Source organism: Pseudomassariella vexata, assembly GCF_002105095.1.
Source record: "Pseudomassariella vexata strain CBS 129021 chromosome Unknown BCR38scaffold_1, whole genome shotgun sequence".
NCBI classification, from domain to species: Eukaryota; Fungi; Ascomycota; class Sordariomycetes; order Amphisphaeriales; family Pseudomassariaceae; genus Pseudomassariella; species Pseudomassariella vexata.
Window position 1 is genome coordinate 3894685 of NW_024467956.1, and position 18248 is coordinate 3912932.

At 51.2% G+C, this 18248-nt stretch overlaps 5 protein-coding genes across 5 annotated transcripts; 2 read left to right on the top strand and 3 right to left on the bottom strand.

The window, feature by feature from the left end:
• Positions 1 to 26: 26 nt before the first annotated feature.
• Positions 27 to 4158, top strand: BCR38DRAFT_405020 (P-loop containing nucleoside triphosphate hydrolase protein; the record flags this gene model as incomplete). The annotated part of the gene is made up of 3 exons (XM_040857918.1): positions 27 to 1606; positions 1725 to 2905; positions 2987 to 4158. The coding sequence occupies 3 exons, from the start codon at positions 27 to 29 to the stop codon at positions 4156 to 4158; spliced, it is 3933 nt and encodes a 1310-aa protein (XP_040721598.1).
• A 1231-nt stretch (positions 4159 to 5389) lies between these two features.
• On the bottom strand, positions 5390 to 6292 carry BCR38DRAFT_331399 (uncharacterized protein; the record flags this gene model as incomplete). Its single annotated transcript, XM_040855049.1, has 1 exon — positions 5390 to 6292. The coding sequence occupies one exon, from the start codon at positions 6290 to 6292 to the stop codon at positions 5390 to 5392; it is 903 nt and encodes a 300-aa protein (XP_040721599.1).
• Positions 6293 to 9300: 3008 nt separating this feature from the next.
• BCR38DRAFT_329487 (Fcf1-domain-containing protein) lies at positions 9301 to 10259 on the top strand (the record flags this gene model as incomplete). Its single annotated transcript, XM_040854888.1, has 4 exons — positions 9301 to 9336; positions 9451 to 9842; positions 10006 to 10038; positions 10118 to 10259. 4 exons carry the CDS (start codon positions 9301 to 9303, stop codon positions 10257 to 10259), a joined length of 603 nt encoding a protein of 200 aa, XP_040721600.1.
• A 703-nt stretch (positions 10260 to 10962) lies between these two features.
• On the bottom strand, positions 10963 to 14926 carry BCR38DRAFT_405023 (uncharacterized protein; the record flags this gene model as incomplete). The annotated part of the gene is made up of 3 exons (XM_040857919.1): positions 10963 to 11066; positions 11125 to 14191; positions 14285 to 14926. The coding sequence occupies 3 exons, from the start codon at positions 14924 to 14926 to the stop codon at positions 10963 to 10965; spliced, it is 3813 nt and encodes a 1270-aa protein (XP_040721601.1).
• A 1835-nt stretch (positions 14927 to 16761) lies between these two features.
• On the bottom strand, positions 16762 to 18231 carry BCR38DRAFT_405024 (uncharacterized protein; the record flags this gene model as incomplete). The annotated part of the gene is made up of 2 exons (XM_040857920.1): positions 16762 to 17912; positions 17976 to 18231. The coding sequence occupies 2 exons, from the start codon at positions 18229 to 18231 to the stop codon at positions 16762 to 16764; spliced, it is 1407 nt and encodes a 468-aa protein (XP_040721602.1).
• Positions 18232 to 18248: the final 17 nt, after the last annotated feature.

The following is an 18248-nucleotide window of genomic DNA, read 5'->3' on the forward strand; positions in this document are numbered from 1 at the left end:
TAAATCCCGACAGGACAGCCGACATCATGACCACCAAAGTCCGGGACTCATTTGAGAAGAGAGTGAAAAGGGGAGAGAAGTACCCGCTGCTTTGGGCGCTCCATGAGACTTATTTTTGGGAATTCTGGTTGGGCGGCGTTTGCCAGCTGGGCGCCTCGATCTTGCAAGTCACGTCTCCTTTTACCCTCCGGTACCTCATTCAGTTCGCCCAAGACGCATACGATGCGTCGCTGAGCGGGCAACCCCCGCCGCACATCGATAGAGGAATCGGACTTGTCATCGGTGTCACCATCATGCAGATACTGCAGAGTCTCGGGATCAATCACTTTATCTACCGAGGTATGATGATTGGTGGCCAGGCGCGAGCGACCTTGATCAGCTTGATTTATGAAAAGTCCATGGTAATATCGGGACGCGCAAGGGCTGGCGGAGAGAAACCCACAGAGAACCCAGCTGAAAAACCTTTGGGTGAGAATGAGTCCAAGAACAAAAAAAAGAACAAGAAGGATGCCAACGATGGACCCGAAAACGACGGCACCGGATGGAGCAATGGAAAAATTGTCAACCTTATGAGCGTCGATACCTACCGTATCGATCAAGCGTCGGCCCTGTTCCATTTGACCTGGACTGCCCCCGTCGCCTGTCTACTAACCCTCGTCGTTCTCATCATCAATTTGACGTACAGCGCAGTAGCCGGTTTCGCTCTGCTCGTCATCGGGGTGCCTGCTCTAACGAGAGCCATCCGAAGCCTGTTCAAACGTCGAAAGGGCATCAACAAGCTGACGGATCAACGCGTTGGACTTACGCAGGAGATTCTTCAGTCCGTGAGGTTTGTCAAGTACTTTGGGTGGGAAAGCGCCTTCTTGGAACGGCTGAATCAAATTCGAAAGGACGAGATCAGTGCGATTCAGGTGCTTCTCGCTATTCGAAATGCCATCAATGCTGTGAGCATCTCGCTGCCCATCTATGCTTCGATGTTGTCGTTCATCACATACTCTCTTTCGCATCACAATCTAGCACCGGCGCAGGTCTTCTCCTCTCTGGCATTGTTCAACGCTCTGCGTATGCCGCTCAACCTTCTGCCTCTGGTCATCGGACAAGTGGTCGATGCGTGGTCGTCGCTCAAGCGTATTCAAGAGTTCATGCTCTCTGAGGAGCAAGAGGACGAGGCCGTCTGGAAACCCGAGAATGTCAACGCCGTTGAGATGAGCGATGCCGACTTCACATGGGAGCGAACATCGACACAGGACCCCGAGACTGCAGCGGCTGCAGGTACAGCCAAGAAATCCAAGGTGGTCAAGCAATCGGCTTCCGAAGATACGGCAAGCACCCTTGTCGAAGATCGTGAGCCTTTCCAGCTACGGGATCTCAACTTCACCATAGGTCGCAATGAACTCGTTGCCGTCATTGGCACCGTTGGTAGTGGAAAGACGTCCCTGTTGGCTGCACTGGCCGGAGACATGCGGAAGACTGCCGGTGAAGTTGTGTTGGGTGCGTCGAGGGCTTTCTGTCCTCAATATGCCTGGATTCAGAATGCGACTGTCAGAAATAACATCCTCTTTGGCAAGGCAATGAACGGATCCCGGTACAAGGAGGTTATTCGAGCGTAAGAGCCCTTGCCAACTGGACTCCTGTCCTATCCGTAATGCAGCATTGTGTACCACACAGCATGAGGCTGCTCATCCCTCCCATTGCTAATATACATTTGCTGACCTCTCTACTAGCTGCGCTCTACAGCCAGATATGGATATGCTGCCTAACGGCGATGCCACAGAGATCGGCGAAAGGGGAATAACCATTTCAGGTGGTCAGAAACAGAGACTCAACATAGCCCGTGCTATTTACTTCGACGCCGATATCGTGATCATGGATGACCCGTTGAGTGCTGTCGATGCGCATGTTGGGAGGCACATCTTCGACAATGCGATTATGGGGCTTCTGAAAGACAAGTGTCGGATCCTCGCAACACACCAGCTTTGGGTTCTTAACCGTTGCGACCGGATCATATGGATGGACGGCGGCAAGATCCAGGCCATCGATACCTTTGACAACCTCATGACGCACCACTCTGGCTTCCAGCAGCTGATGGAGACAACCGCTGTTGAGGAAAAGAAGGAGGACGAGAAAGTTGCCGTCGAGGAACAGACGGCGGACAAGAAAGGCGAGAAGAAGACGAAGCGCAGTCAAGGGCTCATGCAAGCCGAAGAACGTGCGGTCTCGAGTGTGCCCTGGAGTGTATACGGCGCCTATGTCCGGGCTTCGGGGACCATGCTCAACGCTCCCATTATTCTATTGATCCTCATCCTGGCCCAGGGTGCTAACCTGGCGACGTCGCTCTGGCTCTCGTACTGGACGGCTGACAAGTTTGGCTACACGACGGGCGTCTACATCGGGGTATACGCGGCTCTCGGCACAACGCAGGCGCTCCTCATGTTCGGATTCTCCGTCTTGCTGTCAGTTTTCGGTACAAACGCCAGCAAAACGCTTCTTCGTAAGGCCGTGACGAGGACCCTGCGAGCGCCTATGAGCTTTTTCGACACCACCCCTCTAGGCCGTATCACGAATCGATTCTCGCGAGACGTCGATGTAATGGACAACAATTTGACTGATGCTATGAGGATGTACTTCTTTACGCTGGCTACCATCATTTCCGTTTTCGCTCTTATCGTCGCCTTCTTCCACTACTTCGCCATTGCGTTGGTACCGCTGACCGTCATGTTCTTGCTGGCTGCGTTGTACTACCGGTCCTCGGCGCGTGAAGTGAAGCGTTTCGAATCCGTGCTGCGTTCTGTTGTGTTTGCTAAATTTGGAGAGGGTCTGAGTGGTGTTGCGTCTATCAGGGCATATGGGCTGAAAGAGCGCTTTGTCAAGGATCTTCGTGATTCCATTGACGAGATGAACGCAGGTAAGAGCTCATCCGCATTCCGAACCCCCCTGTCCTGAGTATGGGTAATTGAGTCTGCAAAGCTGACTACAAAACGAACAGCATACTACCTCACGTTCTCAAACCAGAGGTGGCTATCCGTGCGGGTCGATCTCATCGGAAACGCACTGGTGTTTACCACGGGTATCCTGGTCGTCACCTCGCGGTTTTCTGTTGCACCATCGATCGGGGGCCTCGTGTTGTCTTATATCCTGGGAATCGTCCAGATGCTGCAGTTCACGGTGCGGCAGCTGGCCGAAGTGGAGAACGGCATGAATGCTGTGGAACGCATCTTGTACTACGGTACACAGCTCGAGGAAGAGGCGCCCGAACACACCATCGAAGTTTGTCCCTCGTGGCCGGAAAAGGGTGAGATCGTTTTCGATAACGTCCAGATGCGCTACCGTGCCAACCTTCCACTCGTGCTCAAAGGCATGAGCATGCACGTGAAAGGTGGCGAGAGGATCGGCATCGTGGGCCGTACAGGGGCGGGCAAGTCCTCCATCATGTCGACACTGTTCCGGCTTGTAGAGCTCTCGGGTGGTCACATCACGATTGACGGCCTTGATATTTCCACCATCGGCTTGCATGACCTCCGATCCCGCCTCGCAATCATTCCCCAGGATCCGACTTTGTTCCGCGGCACTGTCCGTAGTAACCTTGACCCTTTCTCCCAGCACACAGATCTCGCCCTCTTCTCAGCGTTACGACAGGCCGATTTAGTACCCCACGATGCCCAAATCGACGAGAAAGACGCAAATCGCATCCACCTCGACACCGTCGTCGAAGAAGATGGGCTCAACTTCTCCCTCGGGCAAAGACAACTCATGGCACTAGCCCGCGCACTCGTTCGCGGCAGCCGTATCATCGTCTGCGACGAGGCCACATCCAGCGTTGACATGGATACGGACGACAAAATCCAGAATACCATTGCCACGGGGTTCAGGGGTAGGACGCTGCTGTGCATTGCGCATCGGTTAAGGACCATTATTGGATATGATCGCATTTGTGTAATGGACGCTGGCCGCATCGCGGAGCTTGATACTCCATTGAATCTTTGGAGACGTGGAGGAATATTCAGGAGTATGTGTGACCGCAGTGGTATCCGGGTTGAGGATATGCATGGGGCGGTGGCGGAGTTGAATAAAGGGACAACAACAAGTAATAGTAGTAGTAGTAGCAGTAGTGATGACGAGCCTGAGAAATCCGGGAGTAAAGGAGCGGATGAGATTTAGACAGATGTTTGAATGAATGTGTAGATTTGGGATAATAACTAAACGATATCACGCCACTCGCATGAGAAAAGAGGTAGATAAACTGTTCGCTCAAATAGGAAGGGACAACCCAACTCAGCACCATGGAAACGGCGAATGTGACTGCGCAACCCCAGATATCGAAGTCTAGACAGCGGGAACCTACCATGATGACACAAACTTGTTTTGCCTTTTTCTGAGTTTCGACAGTTGGCGGTACGGAGTCACGAGAATCGATCATACAAGGTGCGACTCAGCAGACGGGCTTGACGTAATGATTACTGTGAAAGTGATGTACCAGAGTCGGCAGGCAGAGAAACCTCAAAATAAACATGGGTACGCGTGGTCAGAGAAGACAAAATGTCACAAGTTTTCCTTAGTCTTCGGTGTTCGCACATACAGCCACTGTTGTACGAAGTATCATACACGAGTCACGAGTCGGCGAGTTTCGACTCATGCAGCTTACGCCTCACAAGCTTTGATCTGCATAAAGCACGCTGCAGGTGTCAGCATACCGCTGTCGGCATCGGGATCTCACATTGGTAGGCCGGCTGGCTCAACGCGACAATTGGTGTTATTATTAGAATTGTTATTTAGGGGGCATCAGCTCAATAAGGCTGAGGATGGCCTGCCTATAAAAACCCCAAAACACGCAAAGCTCGTTTGCGGGAAGGATTTGAGCAGCAGATCCTCATAAGCCAACAGCCGAATAACCTGGAGTAGTTAATAGATTGATTGCGCTTTGGACTGGCTGGTCTATGTAAGTAGTCAGATGTAGCGAAAGTAGTCAACATCCACGCAATGCATATTTCGCACGCTTCTATTCGCAGATCTTACCGGCACAGCAACAGTATGAGGGCTTGGACAGGTGAGAATTTCTTCGAAGACATACTGGATTGATTGATGATGATACCCATTGATGCCAATACTCGAGAATTATTTACGGGAAGGGACGACGACTATTAAACACATTGTAAGCATACGCCGAAAAAGCCAATTCAATCAGGTGCCTATCAACCGTAAACTCCAACTCTAATGCCTGTACACACGAATTTTGCCAAAGCAATTGACACCGTTCCTGCAGATTTCCGCGGATCAGCCCGTTCTGCCTTTCGCAGCCCCGTTCTTCCTTTGATTAGGGATGAAATGCATGAGCCACGAAATCTAAGTGGACTTCCCATTAGTAAACCATCAACGCCTTGATGACAACATGCTAGAACCGGTCTCGCGATTGACGCCAGTTTTGGTTGTGACCTGGCGGTGGGAATTGACCAGGAACCTGATCGCCCAGCAAGTCTTCCAAGTAAGTACTTGGTGCCCGACCACTGGCGGGCTGGTTGAGATTGATGGTGCTGGCGCTCAAGTTGCGACGTGACAGTTCATGACGTGGTGGGAGACCAGGTGAATCAGGAGGGCTGTGACCATCCGACTTGGGCTGACCGCGTGAATCGGGCCGCAGGTTGGTCAAGCTGATGGAATGACCATGGCCTTGTTGCGGAGCTCCTTGACCAGCGGCATAGAAGCCCGAAGGAAGGAATGTCGAAGAACGATTGCCTGCTGTGTCCATCCCACTTCGAGCGGTTGGGGAGAAGAACAGGTTGGATTGACTAGGCGTTGATGAAGGGACCGGCACGCGCGATGTCCTCCGCACACCACGACCGATGGCAGGGTCGATAGCACCACCAAGCGATGCCGACGACGCGCGGTCCGAGTATTTGTAAAAAGGCGCAGACGCATTTCCAGGAAACAAGGGCTTGTCGTTGGCTATGCCTTGAGCTAACGCAGCCCTCTTGACAGATCGGTGTAGTAGACATGCTACGACAGCACGCCATATCAAAACTCCCAGCCCAAACGCACCCAGTATGGCGCCGACGGCAATGAAGACGGTACCCTCGGGCAGATTGGACGTCTGCATGAAAGGGGCATTCTGTGTCGGCGGAACAGAAGGCGCAGGATAGCTGTAAGTGGTCGAGCCTGAGGATGAAGGCAGTGTCGGCATTGTTTTTCCATCAGATGTTGTCGCAGCGGGCATCGACGTTTCGTCCGTCGTCCCACCTGCAGTTGTAGTCGCGGCAGCCGTTGTTCCATCGTCGGCGTCGCTTGTCAGCGCCGGCATTTGCGTGGATGTCGCATCATCTTCAGTGGCGGTGGTTGTCTGAGCGAATGTCGTCGTAGCGAATATAGCGAGTGTGCACAGAAGCAGGGCCCGCTTCGTTGAGAGATATTGTCGTCCCATGGTACCTAGCCGCCTGTGGACCTTTCGCGCAAGTGTAGTTCGTTTGAAGATGTATTTGTGAGTCAAGCCGAACGCACCGCAGAGAGGGCGCGGTGGTGGTTGGTGATCTGGAACCAAATTCCTCCGACCTGGAACCGGTGGTATTGTATTTGGGTGTTGGTGCTTGATCGGCCCCTCTTGCATTCAATCAAGAGGCGGGCGCGACACACAATACCTAGCGAGGAATGATACAAAGCGCGAGACAAAGAGAGTCAAGTGCGCCGTCAACAGAGAGGGATAGACGACAACCAAGCACGGAAATTGCTCAATATCGCATTGCTGTATGCTCTTTTGCGATCAACCCGTCGGCAGGAGTGGACGACAAGAAGACGAATGCAGCTGGGTCAATTGAGAAAACGGTCCTACACGAACGACCCAGCGGAGTGAGAGCATCACATTGAAAGGGAGAGCGGAGGGGATCCATCCTTGGCAACTTGGTCCTCTTCCAACAGACAGGCAGGGAAGGCTCGTGTCCACACCACCAACACCCTAGCATAGCCCGGTGCTGCCAGGGCAGCCCCAGGTTGCAATCGCCGCTGCTACACCTCTCCAGGCATGCAGATTGTTAGCGTAGTACAACCTCCATAATCCCTCGTTTTTAGTTGTTGTAAAGCGTAATGATACCCTTCTCTAGGCAAACCGGTACCTGACCTATCACACAATATGTATGTAGACGTTGATCGCTTAAAATGGGGGATCTCATCCGCGAATAATCTGCATGTCTGGAGAAGTGAGACTCCGGCGCTCCGGTTAGTTGCACTTGGCAGTTGGCAGCCATGCCGTAATACGGGACACAGCAGCAACAAATCAAGAGACGTTCTTTTTATGGCAATTGGTGTGACTTCAAAAATGATTTTGGGCATCCAATCAGCCGTTCCAGGCCGGCTGTTTGGGCTCAAAAAATGAATATAATTGTATAGTGAATATCAAGTAGGTACCATAATGAGGCGCTGCGCTTCGATATCAAACTGCATGTACGAAGATGCACTCCACAATAACCGACAGATCGACCCGTTACCATCAACAAGCAACTGTGGGGAGTTTTGAGAGTTTTGTTTTGATGTTAATGCGAGGTCATGCGCCTGACGTAGAGACTACAGTTAAGGTGACCATAGACCCCCCCAGTTGAGCCGACCATGACCTCACGTGATGTTAAAACACTGGGTCCAGGTGACCATAGTGGGGTAGATCATCCCTCTACTCTTATTAGTTGAAAATATGTGAAAATTGGGTCTAGCTGACCATAGAATCGAATTTGAATTGAATTTCCTCGTCATTCAGCTAATCGTTCTTCGTAACGATACCGTCATACAAGGATATAGTAAGTATATTTCTAAATCAACTTCGAATCGATTTTAATTTAATTCTTTTTTAGCCCTAATATTACTTCTATAAGGATAGTATTACTTACGTCGACGGCACACACTACTGGCTACTTAGTATACTACTATTCGAGTTTAACGACATAAGTACTTCTAAATCGGTTCTAAAATAATTCTATATAATCTAGGAAGATAAAGTCGTACTAGCTATTAGTAAGCTCTATTACCGTATACCTACTACTTCCGGTAGCATATATATAACTATAAGTACGTACCTCTAAATATTGAAACGGGGTCAGGCGGTCAGTAGGATATACCTACCACCTAACACACTGAACAGACGGCTCCAGTACCAACAGATTCCATCTGTTAGTCTTATCAGACGAAGATCGTGGTACTGGTTATAAGAGCGAAGCTCTTACACGTCTGGTGCGCGAGTTGGTCGGATGTGTCTCTGATACTCGTATCGTGACAATAGGATCTCTGTGAAGGTCAACCCTCGCAGACTCACTACAACCAGGTGACTTGCTGGAACACCTGCCATGGCAGTGTCAGATGGGAAGCCAATCATAACCCTTGTAGGAGCCCCGCCAAGCGTGGATGACTTAGTCGCGCTCCCTCAAACCTAAGTTGTCATCTTCTTTCCTTCGCTCCTTAGAGTAGAATCTTCGTCGATAGCACCTAATCGAGGTCTCTACCAATGCGATGCAACCCAGGTCGTGACAATCTCGAACGTAAATATAAGCTGAATAACTAAAATAACTAAATAACTGACTGAAAAGCGAAGGTGAAGATATAGATGAGAAGGAGATGATGATATGAAGATGAGGGACTCGTGTCCTACTCTGCCTCTGTGCCTCTTAAAGAAGAGAAAATAAACTTTCTCCTAGCCCCGTAATCTGTTTCCCTGATGTCCGTCCGGCCTTACCCCGTTACAATATAGAGCGGGTATTTTAGATAATAGGGAAGATATCTGTAGTAGCTATAGTAAAGATAATATAGTAGAATCGATTTAGAACTAATCATAGAATAATTTCGTTATATTTGGACTAGAGTTACTAGGAAAAATCTCTACGGATTTAAAAAGAAAAGTGTGGTCGGTGACAAAAGCCGACCATAGTCGGCTTTTATCACGAGCGCCCCATAAATATTTGATTAAAGTGGGAGTTGGTCGGCTGAACTAGGGGGGTCTATGGTCACCTTAACTACAACCACGTATGGTGCTGAGCTTTGACTCTGCAATCTGGAGCCAAGACCCAGCCCACTTCATCAGAGATATGGGAATTCGGCCAGGCTACTGCAGGGTAGCTTCACACGTACCGGCCAAATTGAAATTCCAGCTTCCAGGGCGGTCAAGATTTTGAAATGTTCAGAGTGGCAGATTCAAGATCAGTTTTGATGCGCCCAGTACTTTACTCGTCTGCCATTTTCAAGCAACCCCCCAGTCGCACCTGGTACACATCTGAGCCAGTAAATCCGCTTGATTCCAGTCGTAAAAATCTACAGCACACATACACCTTAGGCAAAATGGGCGTCGCAAAGAAGACAAGGAAATTTGGCCAGGTTCGTTCGCAGCATCCCTCAACACCACAAACTTCATCATCCTTATCGATAAGCGCATCTATCCAAGCAAGATCATGAACTCAACATACTAACACCACCTCCCCTCTTCACCAGACCAAACGCCTCCTCAGCAAACGCGACAGCCGACGCAAAGAAAACGTAACCAAATCCGAAGAAGCCAACGCGGCGAAAGCCGCAGCGGGCGCCTCGAATCCCTCAGGCGAGCTCCGCAAGGAGATCCCGCAGCTGCCCTCGAGCCTCTTCTTCCAGCACAACGAGGCCTTGGTCCCGCCGTACCAGGTGCTGGTCGACACAAACTTCTTATCTCACACGGTGCAGCGGAAGCTACCTCTGTTGGAATCTATGATGGATCTCCTGTACGCCAAGTGCCAGCCGATCATAAGCGACTGCGTCATGGGCGAGTTGGAGAAGTTGGGCCCCAAGTACCGACTAGCGCTACGGATCGCGAGAGATGAGCGTTGGACGAGGTTACCATGCGACCATAAGTATGAAATTCTGGTGTTACTTCTTCCCCCCTTTCTAGGCTGTCCCAGAAGCAGAAGCCGCCCAACAGAGCTATGTTAGGTCGTTCTGCTCTTAAGACATGACTTAGGACTCCCGAGCCACCGTCAACCCTTCTTGAAACGAAAAATGCTAATCGCTGTGAAGGGGGCTCTATGCAGACGATTGTATCGTGGATCGGTAAGTAATAATTCTTTCGCAAGCCCAAGTTGGCACCGGATCACCACCGATCACAGTATTGCTAATCATGTTCGCCCAGGGTCATGAAGCACCGCATCTACCTTGTGGCGACCAACGACAAGGACCTGAAGAACCGTGTGAGGAAGATTCCCGGTGTGCCCATTATGAGTGTGGCGCGGGGTAAGTATGTCATTGAGAAGCTGCCTGATGCTCCAATCTAGCAAGGCCACTCCGCGAAGGGGCTGCTCAAGCTAGACATCAGAAAAAAGGGACAAGGGACTACGGAAACCGGCGTTCTAGGCGTAGTTGCGGATTTAGCACCACGGCATGGTATCGGGCGTCAGCTGATACCATCACGATGTGACTGTAGAGAAGTGGAATTTGGCAGACGCATCGTTTGAGGTTACTTAGACGCTTCGTGACAATAATTGATCCGCTTATAAACATTGTGGTTAATATCCTGGGTCTTTAGACGGCAAAGACCGGACCAATCAATCCATATATACATGCCAACTGTCTCAGCCGTTGACTCGTTTTCTCTCACGAACCTCGCCCGGGTGTGCAGAAAGCCATTAAATCTAGGCCGACTAGTGATCCACGGGGGCTCAGTCAGCGGACACATTTGCTACCAACTCCATGCTCAAAATCTTGCGTCCGTATCTAGGACCAAATCAGGGCCACAAATGCAATGAACGCCATTGTCCGCACCGTATGCGGACATAGAAGAACCGTTGGTACTGAACAGTACTGTCCCTTTTGCCTGCGTCAAGGTTTACCCACCCTGTATGCATATATATCGAAGCTGATCCAAAGGAGAGCGTCGAAGGAAGAGCCCGTGGGTATATGGTATGCCGCCATTTCCGATTCGGGTTGGTGTTGAAAGATTCCGTCGAAAGCGAAAGACATAAGGACGTGTTGAATGGTTTAGTTGAGGAAGCCTTTGCAAGCAGCGGTGCCACATAGACAGGGAATGCGATCCAAGCTGCCGATTTCTCGCTCGAATTTGTAGTCGTATGTCAACTCCTCGTCTGTGTAACCATATTAGTCGTACGCATCTACCAAGGACAAATCGTGGGAGCAACTTACTCTGAGCAATGTCCCGAAGGGCATAGATGACAATGCGCTTGCTACCTTCAACCTTGATGATCTTGGCGGTGCAGTTGGGCATGCAACTATGGTTGATAAACCGAGCAATACCTCCCTTCTTGGTCGCATCGATAACCGTATTGTCATCGATACGGAACAAATAACTGCTGCCGATGCCACTCTTGAGATAGCGGTTCTCGCGGATTTCGGATATCTGTTGCCGAACTTGCTCACCGACATACTCAATTATCATGTCGTCCTTGTTGATGTTTTCCATGGCATACAAGCCCCAGTTGTGAATGGCTGAACGAGCAAACTTGACGGGCTTCTTCCGCTTCTTAAGCTGGTTGAACCTCAGAACGTCCGAGTCTTGACCCAGCGTTCTCTTCTGGTCATTGAGATCGGCAACAAAACGTCGGTTGTTGACTCGGTTTGCGCGGGAGTTGCCCTTCGCAAGGAGCTTTTCTGCCGCAAGCCTTGCCGCTTCTGCCGCTGCGGCCACAGCATCCTTTCCATCCTTCTTGGCTGCGCGCGCTTGCCGCTCTTCGCGAGCCCTCTGAATCTTGAGATGATGCGGCAGATATTTCGACTTCTCAGAGTTGAGGATCTTCTTCACGCCCTCCGTTCGAGCGCAGCCTGTAGGGTTTGGCACGTAGTAGCCCTCAATAAGTAAGGGTTCTTCGACCTGGCCCTGGGGGGCATTGAGTTCCAGCACACGATTGCGTCTCCAAGTCCAAAGTCGGGGGTCACCAATGTCACCGACGGGGAAATTCTTCTTGAGTTTTGCAATATCGGGCCGGTCCTTTGCCTCGAGTTGAAGTTCCGCCACAGACTGGGCGCCCAACTTGAACTTGTCAGGAAGAATCATGGCTGCAACTACCGTCTCGGCAAAGCGGGCATCCCTGGGTGTGGGCTTCCGCACATCTTCAACGATGGCGGGCACGGGCTTCTGGGCTGCGTCGTCCGGTTCAATCGTCTCTTCCTTCTCGGTCTGTTCAAGCGCCTCTTCGACGTAAGCTTCTTGTTGTTGCTTCTTGAGAGCCTCCCGCTCTTCGAAGATTTGCTTCTTGGTTTTCTTCTTCGGCTTAGTCGCTGCTGCCTTCTTCTTGCCCTTGACTGGTATTTCAGCGGGTGCGGGCTTCGGCGGCTGGTTGAGACCCGGTGTCTTCTCCTTATTCCCATCTGCGTCTGGAATGATGATATCCTCGACATTATCAGCACTAGGGAATTCGGTCTCTAGAGTGTCAATGGTGACTCCAAAGAGCTCCTCATCCGTCTTCTTCTGTCGCTTGATGACAGCATCAATTTGAAGATCCAGTTTTCGCTTCTTGGATCGGATTGGTCCGTCATTGACGACGAAGCTAGCCTCAGTCATAGAATCATCGTCGACGAAGCCATCCTTCATGAAAGCGTCCTCGTCCGTGCTCATGCGGCTACGAGGTCGAGACTCCGGCTCTTCGGTGTCGCGAGCTACGGAGTCGCGGGTTTCCTCTGTCTCGTCTTCAGAAACATCGTCATCACTGTCAGGTGCAAGACGGTGATGTAGTGAGCGGAAGGCGTTGCGAACAACAGTGGGTCGTTTGCGAGCGAACGGGTCGGTGAAGCCATAGTTGCGTTGGGCAGCGCTTGAACCTTTGGCCTTCCTGATTCGGGGCAGAGCAGTAACGTCGACCCGCGCCGTACGCCGTTCGATGGGATCTGCTCTTGAATTAGGCGTAGCAGCAGGTGTCTCAGGCTCGTCAACAGCCTGCACGGTGGCTAATGGCGTGCCAGGAGGACCCTCAATATTCAATCTGCGCCGTTTCGAAACATGATTGGCGGGGTCAAGATAAGAATATAGCGTAGGCGCCGCAACCTTGGTCCTAATGTGCCGGATCAAATGCTCCCTCATTTCGCGACGGACCAACTGGATAGCTTCGTTAACAGGGTCGAAGTCCTTAGCACGTTGCTTCTTCTCCTCCTCAAGTACGGCTTCTTCATCCCGTCGACGAATTTCCCGTTCGCTCCTCTGCCGTACCACTGCTACGGGAGGAACAGGCAGAAGTCTCTCGGGCTCGCTTCTCCTTCTGACGGTGCTTGGAGTGTAAGCATGTCCCGTTGGTGCTGAACCATTGTGTAATTGCATAAGCATGGTATAGGTGAAAAAGGCACTACCGTCAGCGGACCTGTAACATCTGTAGGCCTCTTCACGACCGATAGCACTGTTGGGAAATATGATATAGTAGCCCAATCGATCAGCGCGAACGTCGTCTATGGCGAATGACTTTAGTCGTCTCTTCATGTGGGCGACAGTAGTTGGCATAACTGGCACACAGTTGTCGGGGACGAAGATGTAGGGCTGGCCCGTAAGCTGGGGCGCAATCAACTGGGGCTCGACCAACGGTCTCGGCTTCGTGGGCATAGCAAAGGTAGAGTTTGGGTCGGAGGTAGGTGTCGCAACTTGACGGAAGGCAGCCGGGCCTCTCGGCGCAGTAGGCGGTGCTCGCGTGAGACCATCGATGGCCCTCAGCCGCGGCGCTGTCGGGACAGCTGGAGTGGCTGGCTGCGCGGAACGTTGAGACTGTAGACGTGTTTCTGCTTCACGATCCTTCTTGATCATGTTCTCCAACATCGTGCGACTCTTCTTTCCATCGCGGTCGAAGTCGACCTTGATTTGGTACGACTCGATCTTGCGCCCGTTCATTTGCTTCTGTGCTCTCTTGGCAGCATCAATGGCAAATATTGGTACTGGCCCACGGCGACCCGGCTTGGAGTCTCGATAGCGGAATGTCGCGAAGCCTAGGTAGCTGCCAGTGTCGGGATGCATCTTGTTGCTACTCTCTGCAATATCACCAAAAGAGCTGAAAGCAGTGGCCACCTTGGAGAAAGTGACCAAAGGGTTGAATCCACTGACTACGATTTGCGTTGGCGGCCCGGGACCGACTGATGTCGCCGGGTCATAGGCATAGGGCTTGACATTGTAGGGAGTTTGTCGCAATCTCGCCTTGGGCAGATGAAAATCGACATTGATATAGTCAAGCCAGCTGCCTTTGGCCAGCCTAGGATCTGCCGGGGGGACGTCATCTTCCTATTCAACAAATTCGAATTAGCCATTTTTCAGTTCACTCAAAGTCAGATGACGTCCCCCTCCAGACACATGTATATTATATAGGTTACGTACCGAACCGAACGGTTTATATGTGGGCTTCATTGTTTTCCTCTCGGTCGAAGATAACTTCTTGTCGGATAACGGATCGTGTGAGCACTTGAGTCCCTTTATCTGGCGAGCCGGATCGCGAGCCAGGATGCGGTCTGCGACACCAGAGCGACGGTGCGATGTTGATGTGGTTTCCGTGGGCGATTGGGAAGTCGGGCCATCAGACTTGCTGATATCTTGGTTTTGTGACTGTTTGATATGCTGTGAGCTTGAGCTTGGGGGATAGGTAGGAGAATCAGCATTAGTGAGAGGTGTGAGATTGCTGTTGGAGGCGCGCGATGAGGCGTTCAGAGCAGCCGACGGATGAGAACTACTGAAGACCGAAGAAGCGGTGCTCGCATGAGAACTGGCAGATCCGACGCCATTGAGGATGTCGCCCGTCAGAGACTCGGTGTCATCTATTGGTGGGTGGATGTTCTCATCCTTGTCCGGGATGCTTTCGCGGCGAGGAACGGCTGATGAAGCTGCTGTCCTCGTATCGCGGTCGGCAGCATCAGAGGATGCTCGCGACTTGGCTCGTTCCCGCTCAGTAGCTTTGGCTCTGGCGGCGCGAGGGGCGGCAGGGAAAAACTGGGCGAAACTGGCGCCAGATGCGCTGGGAGCCATGATGGCAGTTCGAGAATATGGTATCTGCTGTTGCCCACTATCCACCGACCATCATTTCTCGGGGCGACGAGGTTAAAAGACACTATTCATCGAGGCGGCGGTCTGGAGATGTAGAGTGTATCGCTGGGAGATGTAGGCAAGGAGAATTGACGCGCGAACTCGTCCCCTCTGTCCACGCGACAGAAACTTGAGTTGTGACGTGTGGACCTGAGTGAATGCGGTGGCTGGAAACCGACCCTGGGAAGGAGAAGGTAAAGGGCCTGCCAACAGAGCGCAGCCGCGTAAAAGATGTAGAAAATAGAATTGCCCGAGGTCCGATTGAGGCGCGACTTCCAACAAAGACGGGCGACACGAAAGAATGGCAAATCCAGCGGTCGGAGGAAGTCTAATGGGGGATGAGAATCAAATCTGAAGTGAGGGCCGCGGGAGCAGAATTCAGGGATGGTTCATCTTGGGCCTATCCTTTTCGCTTGCTGGCATGAACTGAAGCATCTGGGGCCCACATAAGTACCTTGACAGTGAATTCACTATGAGAAGATACATTAAGATATAGGTACTTTGACCCACGAAAATGGGGCAGGGACGTGAAGCGCGACTCCTCCAGAACACCACATCGGCATTCGAAGTGGTGGACTGCGCTCACTTACTATGTAGTATGTACTCCCTGCTCTTTCCACAAGCCACAGTTAACCAGGCGCCACCAAGTTTTGACCGAGCAACTTGAATTATTTTACCCCTGCACTTACAGTGTCCATTCTTCAACCCATGCAGGCCAACGTCACTCTGCAAAATTATTGTCAGCAGCTGAAAGGCTGTGCGAAGCAACCAGTAACAGTTCAATGTCTGATTCTTTGCATAACTATATGTATGGGTGATACGATTTTCTGGAGTATCTACTCAGTAGACCAATAACCGAACGGATTGATGTGCTCCTCAGATCAGTGATGGTAAGCTTCGACTGGTGAGATGTGCGCTGAAACCAGACGTTTTCGGATATCTTTAGTTGTTTGCAGCCACACTTGACATTCCCTGTCGGTCACAAACTTGCGAAACTTTCGTGCATTCGAGAGCTTTGTCCAGAGAGTTGGTTTTGGCTCGTCTCATCGTCCAGATCTGCATCATGCCTTTGTCCAAACGTCCATTTCCTCTTAGATGTGACCATGCGGTTCACAAACCCCGAATACGCCAACATCGATTTTCGGCATACCTAAACTTTCTGTTTTCAGACGTTTGACTACCAACGGCATACATACAAACAACGAGGACTAACGGCCTCGATGCTAGATTGTCTCAAGACCAATGTGCTCCCAAAAATGATGTATTGGCCTTGGCTGAGGGTCACTCGCTCTCTATAATTACAACAAACGGGAATAATAAGTACCTAGGATACTGTGCTGACTTGTTAGTAGTCATGATCACCTGCATCAATGACTTTCCAGGTGTTGTTGGCCAAACTCGTGCATGTATTGAATCTAGCTGGTTGGCCCGCCAGAAACTCGTCTGTATCGGATAAGAATGAGTACATTCAGTTTCATTCATGGTCTGCTCTGGTGGTTTCCGGGTCAGCTGAGCCTCCTAGATATACAAGTAGCAGCAACATAGCCGTATTCAGGCGCGATGTTCCAGTCAAACCCTATTAACCAAACCTCAACATAAATAAATTAGCCTTCCAGGCATAGCATTGTGCTCCCGGTTGTCAACCCTGCCGCCATCATCGTGGGAATCAAGTTTCCATCCTGCAAGTGCCTAACCAGAAACGCCGAGTGCCTTCTATTTAGATACTCAGGTACAACAGTCAACGCCGCGTAAGAGTTCTCTTTCGAATGTCATAAAATCTACTCTGGAAGCGTCATTTGGAATTCTTCCTCGTCTTCGTCGAGAACCGGGGGCATCCCTGGTCCTGCCAGATCCAACTCATCGTCATCCTCAGGATTGAAGATGGAAAGGAACGGAACTCGCTCCTTCCACTGCTCATCTTCAGTGGCAGTAGTCACTCTCTGGTGCGCATAGCGAGCAGGAGTAATAGTCGCGTCCGATTCAATGGAGGTGGTGGTCTCAGAACGGGGCAAGCCGACAACCTTGGATTTGAACTGACTTGGCTTTATAACTGGCCTAGTTGTGCCCTTGGAAAGAGCAGAAACCATGACTCTCCCCTTATTGTGGCCGATGGTGCTGCGCGAATTGGCCTCGATGGCTCTGATTTCCATTGATGTCTTTCTGGGGATGCTAGCATGCTGCTGGGTGGGATGCCGTGCAGTCTTCAAACCAGCTATGCCAAAGGTCGTCTTCTTCTTGACAGGGTCGGGGGCCGCAGTCTTGAGAGCTTTTCGTTGAATAGACCTGGTGCCGTCATTTATCGAGAGGGCACTGGCTGCGTTTCTCGATGCAATGGTAGCCAACGGCTTACGAGGAGCCGGCAACCCCGACACATTCGCCGCCTTGATGGGGTCAGCTACAGGAGCTGGCAGCTTGTTTTGCTTTTTCTTGAAGAAGTCCTTAGACGCTGGTATATCTCCGATGGACCAGTCGAACTCATCCATATCCTGCTGCACTCTCCTGTCACACTCCTCCGCCACTTTTCTGTTCTTCTCTTCTAGCTCTCTGTCCGATTGTGACACACCATTTTCATCAACGGGATTGAAGTAATGTTGGTAGTATCCCTGAAAAAGATTCTCTGGTTTCAGGGCTTCAAAAGTCAAAGCACCGTCAGGAAAGACGTCAGACTCGTAAGGGAGATCCTTCGGTTTTGGCGGGCAGTACTCGACTTCCTCCTCGCTCAATGGGCCAGCCTCTTCGGTGTGGACCTCCAACTTCTTTTGTAACTCGGCTTGTGGTGCCTTTTGCTTTGGCCGAACCGTACTGGGACCCGCCACTTTGGACGTCTCGATCTCCTTGATTGCGCTCTTGGCATTAAGGGTCCCCTGGCCCTGCCGCTGGGCCTTTGCATTTGTCGTCTTGTTTCCAAGGACTGCTCGAGTACGAGGTCCTGTTGTGGTCTCGTCAGTCTTGTTGCATTAGGAAGTATCTGGGTGCTGGGTATCAATCCTACCCATTGGAGTGATAAAGTTGGACTTATCCGCCCCTTTCAAGCCCTTTGAAGTCATGGCATTCTCATTTCCTTTTGTCCGGCCACCGAGGATGCTCTTAGCACCCCCAACCATGTGGTTGGCATTCTCGTCATTGAGGGGTATTTTCGCGGGCGTCTTGGGATATCGCGCTCCTGGGGTTCTGGCCTGCTGTTGCTTTAGAGCCACACCGTTATGGTGGTGAGCCACCAGGTTCTCCTGATCTCGAGCGACAAGCATCTTGAAATCGGTCGTTG